The sequence below is a fragment of the Palaemon carinicauda genome, chromosome 38, assembly GCF_036898095.1.
Source record: "Palaemon carinicauda isolate YSFRI2023 chromosome 38, ASM3689809v2, whole genome shotgun sequence".
Taxonomy (NCBI): Eukaryota; Metazoa; Arthropoda; class Malacostraca; order Decapoda; family Palaemonidae; genus Palaemon; species Palaemon carinicauda.
Genome location: NC_090762.1, coordinates 49,460,181 through 49,475,877, shown reverse-complemented (window position 1 = coordinate 49,475,877; position 15,697 = coordinate 49,460,181). Strand labels below are relative to the sequence as shown.

The following is a 15,697-nucleotide window of genomic DNA, read 5'->3' as shown; positions in this document are numbered from 1 at the left end:
TCAGACTAATCACTTAACCTTGCTACAGAAACAAAGAATAAACCATCTCTGAAACAGCGAAGTCTAACCAATCTTTCTACGACACAGATTGCCAGCTTAGACTCCACCAACACTGACAGTACTTAGTCATTATCAGATATTTTTTGCACAATGTTATCCTTCAATCCCAAGTTTAAGTAGCAATCGAAAGTATCATGATACTTGCGATTGATGCAGACTGCTTTTAATAGTTCACCTTTCCGAGAGAAGCTGAACTACCATTTCTTAATCAGCGACTCTCGAGTGAATCATTTGTTAAGAAGAATAATTAAGGATTCTCGTATAAATCAAAATGATCAGCGAATTTTTGTTTCATGTATCTGTTCTCATTTCAATGTCAACATTATGTTTCCCGTATACAAAGCAATTTTAAAAACTAAATTTAGATTTGGGAGCAAATGGCTAAAGTCAAATTTGTTAAATTTGTTTCAAACCTTGAAGAAAAAAAATTTTCCATTCTATTTTCAACATAATTGAGTAATAGCTTAAAGATCAGCAAACAGGAGCACCACGTAGTAGTACGGAAAATTTATTGCAAGATACAATCAAGACCTTCATAAGGAAAAATTAGTTCAACCATCAATTAAATATGAACCGAATATATTTCAATCTACTGAAGAATGTTTAATAAATCTGCCATAATTACCAAAAGTAGGCAACATTCAGTTAAGTTTTATATCAAACTCGCTAGCGTTAGTTATCTTTGTCAAAGAATTTCCATCATCTCTAAGCAAATTAATTTCTGAACCCTTGGAACTTACCAATCATCTATTTACCAGAATTTCTAACAATTAGAGTTATCCAAATCATGACGTAACAGTCATGAATGATTCAAAAAATACTAATGAAAGATTTAATTTCTAGTAACAATCTTACACAATTCGGCTATTTAGAGAAGTCGCGAACAATCTTCAAACCGTCACAGGTAGAAATCGGACAGTAGAAATCGAAGTGATAGAATAGTCTAATTTAGACCTCATTTTCTCCTTTGGTTGAGCCATTCAATCTGAAAAAAATTTAATCGTCAGAAAGGTATCTCAGTAAAAGTTAGGTATCCCTAAATAAATGACAAATATAAAGCCTGTAATATCGAGATGACAAAATTAACCATTTTATAAAAGTTTAACCTAGAAAGGAGATCATAAAATGAAAATTGAAAATATATAGTATATTTTTCAAAAAAATAAAGCTTTACTTTGAAAAACAAAAATAGAACAGGCTTCAAGTAAACTGCAAAACCTATATAAAGTACAAAAAAGTTGACCACTCACCGAATTTAGACGAAGGGGGTTTAAAAGCAAGCCTCCCTGTAGCACACTGTAGACCTTCAAAGGTCTACCGTGTGCTACAGGGAACGTCCTCCCACGATTAGGGGCGCCGGGCGCCCCTAATCGGGGAGGACTAGCTTGCTTTGGGATTGTATAAAACACAAACAAAACAATAATTGCCTTTTAGTTCAGACTGAAAAATACTTCACCAGATTCCAGCGTTGTCAACAGTCCTTCGGTAGTTAGCAGAATGTTGGTCAGTACCAGCTCTTGTCAAGGAAGATGTCCATCCAGATTATAAGCTTGAAATGCACAGGTAATCGGAGGGGGGGGGGGAGGGCAACACTTTCCTGAAAATACAAATAAACCGGAGAGTTAATACATGGGTATTTATAATACAGCCAATATACATAGAAATACTTAAAACAGACTTAAGACATGGGTGTTATGAAATAAATTTATGTTGAACAAAAATATATGCACATGACCAATAAACACCAAATAATAAAAATAAAAAGACAAAAAAATTAAAGTAACTTGATGCAATTCTTTACTTACCAACTAACCAGACTTGAAATTGACTAGTCAACCAGACACCACCGACCACCCAACTGAGCAGGCATCGTCTAGGCAACCCGAAGAAGTTTTCGTCATGCCAAGCCAAGGACTCTAAACAGAGAAAGGCAATACCTATAAGAACGTACAAGTATTCACTCGATGGGTCCATTTCTTAAAAGACAACTTTACGGCGGGGGAGAATAAGAGCTATTACTGTATTACAAAATCATCGACTTCTTCCCTTTTAACTACCATGCGTTCGTTTTACCGACAGTTCAACTATCTGTCTGTTGTATATATGTGGAAAAGAAGCGATGTTTATTATTATTATTATTATTAATATATATATATATATATATATATATATATATATATATATATATATATATATATATATATATATATATATATATATATATATGTGTGTGTGTGTGTGTGTGTGTGTGTGTGTGTATGTATCGCTAGATCTATGCTAACGGTAATTAAATTGATTCCCACTCCGTTGCGCTTATTCTTGTGTATTGCGTTCGATAACCGAGTAAGATATTTTTTAACAAAGGGCTACTTATGGTATCATAATTAATAAATTTTCATGCTTTTAGCCACAAATAGCTTATAATTTCAAATTAACATAGGGGAAATCTAATTTCATTAAAACGTCTATGCATAGTCAGTACAAGAAGAAAATTAAACCACTTGTTCACTGAAGGGGATAGGAGTTATTTTGACTCTACTTAAATATTTATGACAATATCAAGTATGAAATTAGAATGGTTTTGACACTGATATTCGTGAATATCTTAAATTTACTTTCAATTGTTGAATCACAAATAGTTTTCAAAGTTTGAGCAAATGAACCATTGTAGAAAAACTTGTAGAAAGCAAAGTAACTTGATATAGGATGAAACCTGAAAATAAAGATATCTGACATATGACGAGTTTAACAGTAAAACTGTTTTTATTTCGTGAAAGCCTCAAGTTTAACCCGCAAACTTTTATTTCTTGAAATAGGTAGGGTCACGACCTGCCCCACTGGAACATCTCTTAGTGTGTCATCTCTTAGTATATTTCTTCTCTATCAGTTGAACACGTCAGTTTTCAAAAGCCATAAATAAAATAATATTTCCAGATCTATAAATATTATTATTGTTATAAAAATGTAGCTGTGGGGTTAAACGCTCCCTGCAATAGGAAATAGAGTAGATTCCTACAATATAGAACGGTCTGCTAATATTCCTGATAATCTATGCTCCCAATTTATAACTTCTTACACAATTAGATAAAAAAAATATGGACCTGGGGTCACATTCAAATTTCTTCTGTGTTATGGATGCGTTAATGATTATCAAATGATTTGAGCGACTATCTTTCTGCATATTATGCCTGAAACCTAACCTAATCCAAGAACAATCACTTCTGAAAGGTTTTTCACTCAGTTGTACATGAAAAGTATTATTCTTTTGGACTGCTCTGAATGAGTATTCCATTAGATTTATTCTGACAATCAATTCCTTGCTCTGCTGACCATTACTGAGTCAACCATCACAGTCCACACATGCGATAGTGTGAATGATATTGCTAATCTATCAAAAGAATTTTTATCTCAAGATATCACCCTATCTAATCACTCCAGTGTCGAACCGACAGGAGGGCGTTGTCATTTGCCTCTCTGAGGTCTTGATCTGAGCAATGAGGCCCAGTGAACACTCTTTTAGAAAGTGATCCATTGTTTGTGGTGTTGTCCCACATGGACATTCAGAGTAGGTGGCTAAACCCCATTTAATGGTTTGAAAGTTTAAAGGCCACTCATGAATGGCAGAGGCAAGGGACAGTGACATTGCCCTAGCAAGCAAGACAATGCCCTAGAGACTTACCATATATTGTATGATCAGCGCCCACGCCCCTCTCCACCCAAGTTAGGACCAGGGAGGGCCATGCAATGGCTGCTGATGACTCAACAGATAGACTTATAGGCTCCCCCAAAACCCTCCAACCTTAGTCCACAAGATTGGTAAGGTTGCAGACACTAAAGGCACCAACGAGTCTAAGCAGGACTCGAACCCCCGTCTAGCAAACGCCAGGCAGAGACGTTACCAATCAGGCCACAACAACCCCGGTCATCTCTGTGCTTGCTAGCTTGATTGATTGCCTAGCCTTACGTTAGGCACGGGCTCTTGCGTTGGCAGCTCGTAATCGGTCATGTCCAGTTTTGCCCAATTTTACCTTGCTCTATTTAGTTACCCAATCCATCCTGGTGAGGGTTGTTCCACTGGGCAGGCCTTCGTTTGGGCTGGGCAGCTCCTCATTGGATGGCCATCGATCACTTTCTCACCACTTCTATATCCAGTGAGCAGCTGCCTGGATTGGTTCTAGTCCATCCACTGTTGTGAGGCTTTTGCAGGATTTCAGTCTTCCTCTTGCTTCCTGGTGATTGTGAAGTGGATGCCTTCGGTCATTAATTTGTTTATTCTTTTCAGTATTATCTAAGATATTATTCGATAGTGTGAAGGTTAAATCTTAATAAAAGTATGAATAATAACAATTTCAATGTAGAAGTATGAATAGAAGTTAGGCACCTAATGCTAAAATTATCAATGACAAATATCAACCTTGCTTATCCAGTTGGTACAGTTCGCTTTTAATAGATTTTAAAATACGGTTCAATTTAATTTTTTTATGAATTCTTTCACCTACTGTCGAGTTATTGACGTATCCTTTATCTTCCATGTGTCCCTTTCTAAATACATTTGTAAATTATATTTATTTATTGTGAATCTTACACACGTTCTATCTATTCTATAGAATAGAAATTACTTTTCTGGAATGAGTACTCGCTTATAATGTGTTTTTATACTTTTCTATTGATTCTCTTTGTGGGTTATTGTAAGAATAATATGCATTTAGTGAGATAATATACCAATAATAACTAGTATGATGAGGCAATTGTACCTTGAGACAATTATGAAATTTTTATTCATCCATATTGTAGGCTACTGACCTTTAATAATTACATAATTACACAATGGCTCGGTAATCAAGCTTTCATTCACGCATATGTCTAATATCTATATGATTTCGTAATGGATCATTAATCAAGTTTTATGTAATTTGACAGATGCAGAACCAGGCGTTGCTTCAGAGCAGGAAGGTGGAGACACGGGCACAACCTTGTCAGTTTTGTACGATCTTGATGCTGCGGCATTCCCTGGATGGCACGGGCTGGAAGCGTCATCAGTGTCGGAGAATCGGTCAGTATCCGCTCTTTCAGGTGTCGAAAGCAGCATCTCTTTGACTGCAGAGAGTGCTGAGGACGAACAACTTGATACTGTTGTTATTCCCGAATGGCAAGGGCTAGAGGCGTCATCAGTGTCGGAAATTCTGCCAGCATCCGCTCGTTCAGATGTCGAAAGCAACATCTCTTTGACTGCAGAGAGTGCTGAGGACGAACACCTTGATGCTGCTGTTATTCCGAATGGCAAGGGCTAGAGGCGTCATCAGTGTCGGAAATTCTGCCAGCATCCGCTCGTTCAGATGTCGAAAGCAGCCTCTCTGTGACTGCAGAGAGGGCTGAGGATGAACCTGCCATTTCCGGATGGTACGGACTAGGAGCGGAACCATTGTCGGAGATTCAGTCAACATCCGCTCCTTCAGACGTCGAAAGTAGCATCTCTGTGACTGCAGAGAGGAGGACGAACAGTGGTGATTAAGATAGTGGATCCTGGAAGCGCACCTGTGAAGAAGAGAAGAGGTCGTAGGCCTAAAACAGAGGGTGGGTCGTCCACTAGTAGGCAAAAGAAGAAGAAACTCTACGAAGTTGATCAGCCTTTTGAGGATGAGGACAAAGAAAGGAAACGTCAGAATGCCATTAAGGCAAAAGAACACAGAGAGCGTATGAAGCAAAACAATACAGCTTTAAAGAAAAGGATTCAGGAACTTCAAACTGAAAATACTGATCTTCGCTTGGAAACAAAAACACTGAAGAAGAGGGTGGCTGAGTTGGAGGAGCAGTTGGCGAAAACCAAAAAATCTTTAGGTTCAGTCGTCCGGACCAAACCATTATAAATATTTTTTTTAAAAACTGAAGAATAGGATATCCATTAGTTAAATAGAATTAGAAAAAGTAAAAAGATAAAGTAGTGTTAATATACAAACAAAAATAACAAATGATTAGTATTAGATTTAAAAGTGATGATCGGAAAAAAAAATTAAGTCAAGATATTTCAGGTGAAGTTTTAAGATTGGTCCTACAGGATTTGTTATTTTCTAAGAAAATGTGTAATGGCTAACCCTCTTACCATCTTCACCACAATAGCTTAAGAAATTACACAGAGGAAAACAACGGAATCAAGTCCACACTTATAACAACCACTAATCTACAACTTACTTTGGATGAGAGGGACGTTCCCTCACACCCGAGACACATAACATTTCACATGCAAAACACTTAACATACTAAGTCTGTCCGAGATATTAGTCTTGTTTCAGGCAGAAAATCTCGAAGTTCTTCTTCGGGGAATCCATTAATCCCAATTCTTTCTTCAAGACTGTTTCATCTCCTTTTTAATGGGGTGGTGGATGATATAGTGATACTTCAGCAATAATCTATCTTCCATTTATTCTATTTCATTTTGTTATATCCAGTAGTATTTTTTTCTTAACTTAAAGACTAGAGAAGCATTAAAATTTCATTAGGTTTTTTAATAAATAAGAAAGATATTTCATTGTCTAGGAAAATCTCAGGTGTTAGTTAAAGTCCCATAGCTTGGATGGGTTGTAAGCTAATTATAGAAAAATACTATCATCTCAGTAGGACATATTCTTAAACATTTATAATCAATAAATAAAATAAGATTACAAAATCTCATGGAATACGGTCAGCAAACCAGACACTTTGAAATTACCCAAAGGTATCTCCCACGGGTATACACTATGCCATACAGGTAGGGGACTTCTTTTAGCTAATTGATTGATCGTAAATCATCTGGTTCTAATGACTGATTGGGACTCAGTCTTTTTATTGCTGGAGATTACGTTTTTTCATCTGAGCGTCAGGAGGAGAAGGGTTATTACCTTCTTCCAAGACTTCCCGGACGAAATATTATTCACAAGTCAGGTGCTATTATAGAATTTATTGAGGATGCTGGCATTCTTCACTAAATAGAATGTTCAGTTTTTGTTTTCTATGTGATTATCATTTTAGATTTTAATATTGACGAAAATTATATATATATATATATATATATATATATATATATATATATATATATATATATATATATATATATATATATGTATATATATTATCTATACATATATATATATATATATATATATATATATATATATATATATATGTGTGTGTGTGTGTGTATATATACACACATATATATATATATATATATATATATATATATAATATATATATATATATATATATATATATATATATATATATATACATATATATAAAATGTATATATATATATGTATATAAATATGTATATATATATATATATATATATATATATATATATATATATATATATATATATATATATATATATATATATATATATATATATAAATGTGTGTGTGTCTGTGTATGTATATATATATGAGTATTAATATTGCAGTTTTATGTGTATGCCGTTAGGTGAGATTATTTTCCTGCTATTCGTAATAAGATAAATAATTTCATAATATTCTTCATATTTCTTTCAGAACGCCCGTTTGCAGTTGGACCAGCCTCTACTTCGGATGGTCAAGCAACCTTGGAAATGATAAGTTTCTACTCTTCAGATTATCACAAGGGTTTTTTTTATTCATATTAAGAAAAAACGTTTGTATATCTAATTTTTTCTTTTAAATGGGTATGAATTCGACTACCACTTTAAAGAAGCAGGGGAATTAGTAAATATAAATATTTTTATGAATATATTTTGATGGTAATTTGGAACTCAGGGAAATACTTTTCACATACTGGTTTTACTTGAGATGTCACCATCTGGATGAAGAATAACTCAATAAAACATTTCTATAAAATCAAACAATGTCAAATCTTAACTTTCCAAAGAACACGGTCACTTTTTGATTGGGGAAATTATTCTGGATAACTAAAGTAGGTCTGACTCATATTTAGCGTCTAAAATACCAGTGACATTATGAATCCTACCTAATTTCTCTAAGTACTTAATTAAGGATACATTACTAGCTCTAGATAAATATTTTCATTTTTAAAGAGTAGTTAAGGAATCTGTCATTTGTCCGAACTTTGGTTCACTTCTTCAAGCACCTGAATATGAAAAAAAAATTTAAACATGAATAATGGTAAAATTTTCAAATCACCCATTCATTCAGTGGTTTGATCATTAGTCATGCTTCATCTCCCATATTCAATCTAGTAATTTACCTGTCATATCAGTATAAATTCTCGAAGCATCCATTCAATTCATAGTCAACAAAGTAAAAAACCTTAACTGCTAGATCTACATGAACGCATTAACTTTGAATTAAAAGAAAAAAAAATATGTAATCTTTAAGAGTGCCCTCTGAGTGACCTATCTGTGATAGCAATGCAAAGACTTCTTTCTCTACCTAAGATTATCTGTGTAATATACACATTATCTTTAATATAAAACCTACCTATGGATCCGACATACTTAATTCAACCTCTCAAAGACACCATTTAAGTAAGGTAAAAGTTTGGGCTTATCCAGAAATTACTTATATCTCCAAACAGTAGATTAAAGTAAATAGTTTGAAATTAATCTTCGATTGGTTGATCTGCAGTTAATTGCTTCTATTTTTTTTTTTACCTTTTTAGCCTTTAATGACGTGTTAATATTGACAAATAGCAAGAACCACATTTTTTATTAATTTTTGGAGCTGAAATAATGGAAATCAAGAATGCCTGTACAGTATTTTATACCATGCTTAAATGCAGTATTTACAGAGGTATCCCTTATTTACCTGCAGCAAGCGAATAAAGATTACAGGTAAATTAAACTTGGTTTCCTGAATCCTACCCAATGCCTCAGTATCCTTTGGTTTGAGTATGAATTGAGATTAATTTCTCTAATCCTCTAAGTAGGCCTACTCTAAAGATGGCATTTTAATATTAATTTGGTACATAAATGACCAACATCATTCTGACATGCTGGAAATAAAAAGCTGAAATATACCATATATACAGTAGTTGTAATTCACCATGCATTACACTGTAGTTCATGGAATTCACAAATGACAAACAAAACAAGAATAAAAAGAAGCTGAAAGTTGCAATTCACCATACACTAAAGAACACGGAATTCACCACAAGATACTGAACCTGGAATCTACTTTACAGTACTGGACAAGAAACTGGAATATTGAGTGGACTTGTTCCCCACCCCCAACCACACGATAGGAACATCCCGAAACCACGCCTTGCGGGTGTAGATATTCCTCCTGTCCTTGGTGAGGCTGTCATCGACCTCTCTGTATGGAGCGATGTCCTTCTTGTACTGTCCGTCGGGTTCCAGGTCACTGTCGAAGTAAGTCTGAGAGTCGTATTCGCTCTCCCACCCGACGATGCTATATGTTTGTTTGGGTTTTTTGCCGCCGTTGTTTACATCATGGGGGTTCTTCCCCCCTTCGGAGGCGTAGCTGTTGAGAAATTCATCTCAGTTAAATGGTATTTTCCTTGCATCTTTTGGCATTCTCATATGAGCCATATTTTTTAATATCTTATAATTAATCCATTACGTTTTGATTGCCATGAGCCATTTTAATGCCCCAATTAGGTTCTAATACAACTAATTTTAAATATTTGAACCTTTTTCTAAATTTCTTTTTAAGTTATTCGATAAAACTCTAATTCACATAAGCCATATTCCTGATTCAAAACGAAAAGAATTTTTCTACATAGGTGGAAATTTGAAGTCAGTTTATTATTATTATTATTATTATCATTATTATTATTATTATTATTATTATTATTATTATTATTATTATTATTATTATTATTATTACAAAAATTGTGTATACAATTCGATGGACAGATTCTAAGAGTTCCAAGGCTTTATAATGAAGTAACATTTTCCCAGACATAAATATCTCTTCAACAGTATCACAATATTTGAAAGTACTTACATAGCTCCCCTAATCGTGTACATAAGCCCATATCTCTGGGCCATCCGGATCATGCTTCTACGATTTTCAATGTGATCTCCCTGAAAAAAAAAATCGGTGTTATAGTTAATGAATAAATAAAAGTTAATATTCAAGTTTATCCAAGCAGAATACACTGTTCACATGCACATTCACACATGTTTTCTCCCATATTATCATAATCATCTCCTTCGACTATTGACGCAAAGGGCCTCGGTTAGATTTCGCCAGTCGTCTCTAGCTTGAGCTTTTAATTCAATACGCCTCCATTCATCATCTCCCACTTCACGCTTCATAAACCTCAGCCATGTAGGCCTAGGTCTTCCAACTCTTCTAGTGCCTTGTGGAGCCCAGCTGAACGTTTGGTGAACTAATCTCTATTGGGGAGGGCGAAGAGCATTCCCAAACCATATCCATCTACCCCTCACCATGATCTCATCAACATATGACACTCGAGTAAACTCTCTTATAGTTTCATTTCTCCCTTACCTTTCCATATTCCTTCCATATCAACAGTTTCCATATTGCTTGCCAAATAAATGCGACAAAAATGGCTACGACCATCAGAGGTAATCTGGAATGAAATGTTTGGACTGTTAAGGTATTCTGGACACAAATGTTTTGATTCTTAATGTATTCTTGAAAGGAATGTTTAGATTCTGAAAGTATGCTGAAAATGAATGTTTGCATTCCTAAAGTATTCTGGAAATGAATCTTTGTATTCTTAAGATATTTTGAAAATTAATGTTTCGATTCTTGAGGTATTCTGGGAAGAAATGTTTATATTTCTTAAGGTATTCTAGAAAGGAATGTTTGGATTCTTAAGGTACTCTGGGATAGAATGTTCGGATTCTAAAGGTATTCTTGAAAGGATTGTTTAGATTCTTAAAGTATTCTGGAAGGAATGTTTAAATTTTTAAGGTTTTCTGAAAAGGAATGTTTGGATTCTTAATGCATTCTTAAAACGAATGTTTAGATTCTCAAGGTATGCTGGAGATGAATGGTTAGATTCTCAAGGTATTCTGGAAAGTAATGGTTGGATTCTTAATGAATTCTGGAAATGAATGTTTGTGTTCTCAAAGTATGCTGGAAATGAATGTTTGTACTCCTAAATTATTCTGGAAATGAATGTTTATATTCTTAAAGTATTCTGGAAATGAATGTTTATATTCTTAAAGTATTCTGGAAATGAATATTTGGATTCTTAAGGTATTCTGAAAATGAATGTTTGGATGATTGGATTCTTAGGGTACTCTGGAATGGAATATTTGAATTCTTAAGGAAATAAGGAAGAAGAGCAGCCGCTTAACAACGAACTAAAAGAAATATCGTTTCCTTATCTTTTATTTCTATTTTTCACTTTACCAAATTTTCATTAATCATTCTTGAAATAATTTATCTAATAAGCAATAAATAATTGAACCATAATTTCGCAATTTTTTTACCAAAACTGAAATTATGTAATGTAATAATTTTATTGAATCATATAATAAAAGGATAGAATTTTATCATGTAAAGAACATCTCTAAAGAAATATACATTTTCCATCGGTCAATTATCAATTGGCTAAATGAATTATTATGAAGAAATTCAATATTATTTTAAATTCAACTTAACAATATCATTAAAAACTCTCTATAATAATCATAAAAACATTACAGATCTATATTAATTTGACAAGACAAATCTCTTCGACTCACGTCCACGTCATTAATTTCCACCCCAGAAGTTGGTCCTTCTGTAGTTCCCGCTGAGTGTTCCAGATGGCAGCACCCGTCAGCATAGCGGTTATGAAAAGCGCGCCATATATCAGAGGATTCAGTCTGCAGCAGAAGAAACGTTTAGGATTATAGACAAATCGGTATGCTGTTTTTTTTATTTTATTTTTTTTTTGGTTAATGTTTCATTTAATTTAGATGTTTGATGTTACCGAAATGTTTACTTTTAAGTGCGCTCTCTCTCTCTCTCTCTCTCTCTCTCTCTCTCTCTCTCTCTCTCTCTCTCTCTCTCTCTGTATATATATATATATATATATATATATATATATATATATATATATATATATATATATATATATATATATATATATATATATGCGTGTGCGTGTGCATATGTATTTAATCTCTATTAAAGAAACTTCGTTCAATAAATCAGTCTTCTGAAGAAGTATTACGAAACTAGCCATGACTTAATCTTATATTTCCTATTTTCATTTTTCCTGTGATTTTCAAGCATGAGTGTGTGTATGTGTAATATACACACACACACACACACACACACACACACATATATATATATATATATATATATATATATATATATATATATATATATATATATATATATATATGTATATATATATATATATATATATATATATATATATATATATATATATATATATATATATATATATATATATTCCAAGCGCCCAAATTCGTAAATACTTCGAATGCTTCAATACTTCTATGGTTACTAGACTTTAAAAAATATAAAATTCATTTTAAGAAACACTCAAAGTAAACCGTAACCTGCAATAAAAACAGGGCAATCAGCAGTAATGGAACGGCATTGCATTGATATATTTGGTTATCATAGAATATAATTAACTGCTTAGGTCTCCTTACGTAGGAGATTCGGTTAACAGGCTTCCTGAATAAGACTATTTGATCCCCAGAAGTCTTAGTATTAGTATTGGTCCCTTTAAGATGTCTATGATTGGCTTCGTTAAGTTCGTTTTCAAACTCTGTTAAGGCGGATTTACACTATGCTTGATTTAACTTTGATGTTTGTTGTTACCGAAATTTTACTTCAAGTTCTCTCTCTCTCTCTCTCTCTCTCTCTCTCTCTCTCTCTCTCTCTCTCTCTCTCTCTCTCTCTCTCTCAGTCATGAGAAAAAAAATCAATATGTACAAAGCAAGGCTAATGTTCATTGCGTAAATACATTTCCTAGTATCACTGATCATTATTCATATACAATAATACATGTTCCTTGTATTTATAATTTTGCCAAGACACTGATCGGACCGAGGGTCTGAACCCCCCAGTACCTAGACCGAACCAGGATTAATAGAGTACTCTATTAAGCCTGGACCGAACCGAGACTGAAGCGTGACCGGACCGATAATGTGAATCAGACTCTAGTAAGAAGTAAGATGGTTTTAGCACTAAAGGCGACCTGATTAAGAAACTTTACTTTGCACATGATATAATAATTTATTGTCTCCTACTTTCTAACGAAAAAGAAAGCCATTGAAGGACTGTGACTTTAATCTTCTTGTTATCCTTATATCAAGGGGTCGGTTGCCTGATGCGGCTTCTAATGTTCTCAATACCATACCTATAAGGGAGTGCATCCTAATTGGAGTTACACACCTACTCGCTTGTCTGATCTACACAATCTTTAACTTACAAGTATCTTGCATCTTCGAGCCATAAGTACAGCCTCCTGTAGGTGGTGGCTTCCCCTCCAGGAGGTCCTTCTTCGGATCCGAAAAAGGAATTCTCTGACGAATCGCAAGACGAACAAGAGCAATTCGAGTCGACGCTTGGTGATCTCGATCTCCCTCCTTCCCCCCTTCTCCTCCCTCTCTTGTAATGACGGAGTGTTCGATGGATGTCCTGGAACTCCTCCTCGGAATCAGTAATCATGTGGCTGTACAATTCTGGATTTGGAAGATGTGGCAACAATAGCGCGTGAGGCTCTTCTGCCATCTCACTCCGAGTGACGTCATCTGGTATCTCTTCTTCTCTCTCTGTCACCATGATCCCCTTTTTACGTTCTCGATGTTTTGGGTTCCCTTCGTGCCCTTTTGGAGACTCTTCCTGCCTTCCCGGGATCTCTTCTCGCCCTTCTGGGTTCTTTTTCTGCCATTCTGTTATCTTTTCTCGATGTTTTGGGTTCTCTTCTTTCCATTCTTGGGCATTTTCTTTCAATTCTGAGTTCTCTTCTCGCACTTCTGGGTTCTTTTCTTTACACTCTGGGACCTTTTCTTTCCATTCTGAGTTCCCTTCTCGCCCTTCAAGGTTCTTTTCTTTCCATTCTGGGTTATCTTTTCGTCCAACAGGGTTCTTTTCTTTCCATTCTGGGTTCTTTTCTCGGCCTTCTGGGCTCACTTTCTGCCATGTTGGGTGCTCTTCTTGCCCTTCCGGGTTATCCTCTCGACATTCTTTATTCTTTTTCGTGATTCCTATAGTCAAGGATGAGGTATAAGTCAGTTGTTCATGTGTTTTGGGCTCCATTTTCGACATTTCGATGTCAACTCTTCACCCTCATTAATGTCAATCTTCACTTCTGTTAGCTGCCCGCGTCCATACGTCCACATAAGGCCTTTTATCCCATTCCAAACCTCATCACATTTACAGGCCGTATTTGCATATGGGCAGGTCGTGCTGAAACTACGTGGGTTTAATCTTAAATAAGATATCAACCTTCTATAAATCTATTCAGGCACTGCGCACTGTATTTATCAAACTTCTTTTTTATTAGTTCCATCCTCTAGTTAACTTAGCTTGAGAAACTCAAAAGTCAAAAAGGTTGAAAAAGATAAAAACTTTTGAATTTGTTTGCGAGAATCGAGTTAATTGTTAAATACAGATAAATTTATTTGGTAGTTTCACAGTAAGTATATTTTCATCTCTTTAAGTAGTAAACTAATGATCATAGTCTCGACAATGATTAAAAACAAAGCTCTAAAAAAAGAAGAAAAAAGAAAAACTTGATTAGACGCACGCTAATAAAAATCACAATATCACTGTATGTAAACACTTGGCGCCCTACGTGACAGTCACTGCCACTCGCAAGAACTAAAACTTCTTGTCTCGTTATCTTTAAATAAACACGAAACTAATCTTGTCCTTGAATCGAAGACACGGCCACACTTTGACCTTAAGGTCACTATTTCTTTAAGAGTGTTACTTATGTAGAACAAAATGTTAATGATAAATATTTCTGGTGGGATTACCGTCACTACGTTATTAACAACTCCTGACACTTCAAAATGAAGCTTTACTGCCTTTGAAATGTTATCTGCATCCGGGCATTGTATCCGTTCTCTCTCTCTCTCTCTCTCTCTCTCTCTCTCTCTCTCTCTCTCTCTCTCTCTCTCTCTCTCTCTCTCTCTCTCTCTTTTCTTGGATGACGTTGGAAGTTGCATCTTTAATTTGTAAAAGCAAGTAAGTTAACCATTATCTTTTAAACGTTCATATATGCTGCATACACACAACTATACATATATATATATATATATATATATATATATATATATATATATATATATATATATATATATATATATATATATATATATATATATATATATATACATGCTTAATGTGCATGCGTGAAAATTCTGTTTTTATATTATATGCATATATATCTATCTATATATGTACAGGTATATATATATATATATATATATATATATATATATATATATATATATATGTGTGTGTGTGTGTGTGTGTGTGTAAATATATATATATATATATATATATATATATATATATATATATATATATGTGTGTGTGTGTGTGTGTGTGTGTAAATATATATATATATATATATATATATATATATATATATATATATATATATATATATATATATATATATATGTATATATATATACACAAACATATATGTATATATATATATATATATATATATATATATATACATATAT

General features: G+C 34.0%; 2 protein-coding genes and 1 long non-coding RNA gene across 3 annotated transcripts in view; 1 reads left to right on the top strand and 2 right to left on the bottom strand.

The window, feature by feature from the left end:
* The window catches only part of LOC137630167 (uncharacterized), an 11,162-nt gene extending 5,618 nt beyond the window's left edge, over nt 1–5,544 (top strand). Inside the window, exon 2 of the mRNA XM_068361616.1 lies at nt 4,981–5,544. Within this exon, the coding sequence (XP_068217717.1) occupies nt 4,981–5,351 (371 nt within the window). The 3' untranslated portion in view covers nt 5,352–5,544. The remainder of the gene's footprint in view (nt 1–4,980) is intronic.
* Nucleotides 341–1,913, bottom strand: LOC137630166 (uncharacterized). The gene is made up of 3 exons (XR_011041685.1): nt 1,866–1,913; nt 1,488–1,657; nt 341–1,045 (listed from the first exon to the last, which is right to left on the bottom strand). It is a non-coding gene; the product is annotated as an uncharacterized lncRNA (long non-coding RNA).
* A 2,857-nt stretch (nt 5,545–8,401) lies between the features above and the next one.
* Nucleotides 8,402–15,011, bottom strand: LOC137630611 (uncharacterized). Its single transcript, XM_068362209.1, has 6 exons — nt 14,978–15,011; nt 13,426–14,705; nt 11,714–11,836; nt 10,503–10,587; nt 9,996–10,075; nt 8,402–9,509 (listed from the first exon to the last, which is right to left on the bottom strand). Exons 2-6 carry the CDS (start codon nt 14,262–14,264, stop codon nt 9,200–9,202), a joined length of 1,437 nt encoding a protein of 478 aa, XP_068218310.1. The 5' UTR covers nt 14,265–14,705; nt 14,978–15,011; the 3' UTR covers nt 8,402–9,199.
* Nucleotides 15,012–15,697: the final 686 nt, after the last annotated feature.

Excerpts from the sequence above, each read along its gene's own strand:
- LOC137630611 (XM_068362209.1), bottom strand. The coding sequence starts at position 14,264 with ATGTCGAAAATGGAGCCCAAAACACATGAACAACTGACTTATACCTCA. Across the intron at positions 11,837-13,425 it reads CTCGAAGATGCAAGATACTT|ACTGAATCCTCTGATATATG; the intron begins GTAAGTTAAAGA and ends CTTCTGCTGCAG. Across the intron at positions 10,588-11,713 it reads TGGAAATTAATGACGTGGAC|ATTACCTCTGATGGTCGTAG; the intron begins GTGAGTCGAAGA and ends ATTTCATTCCAG.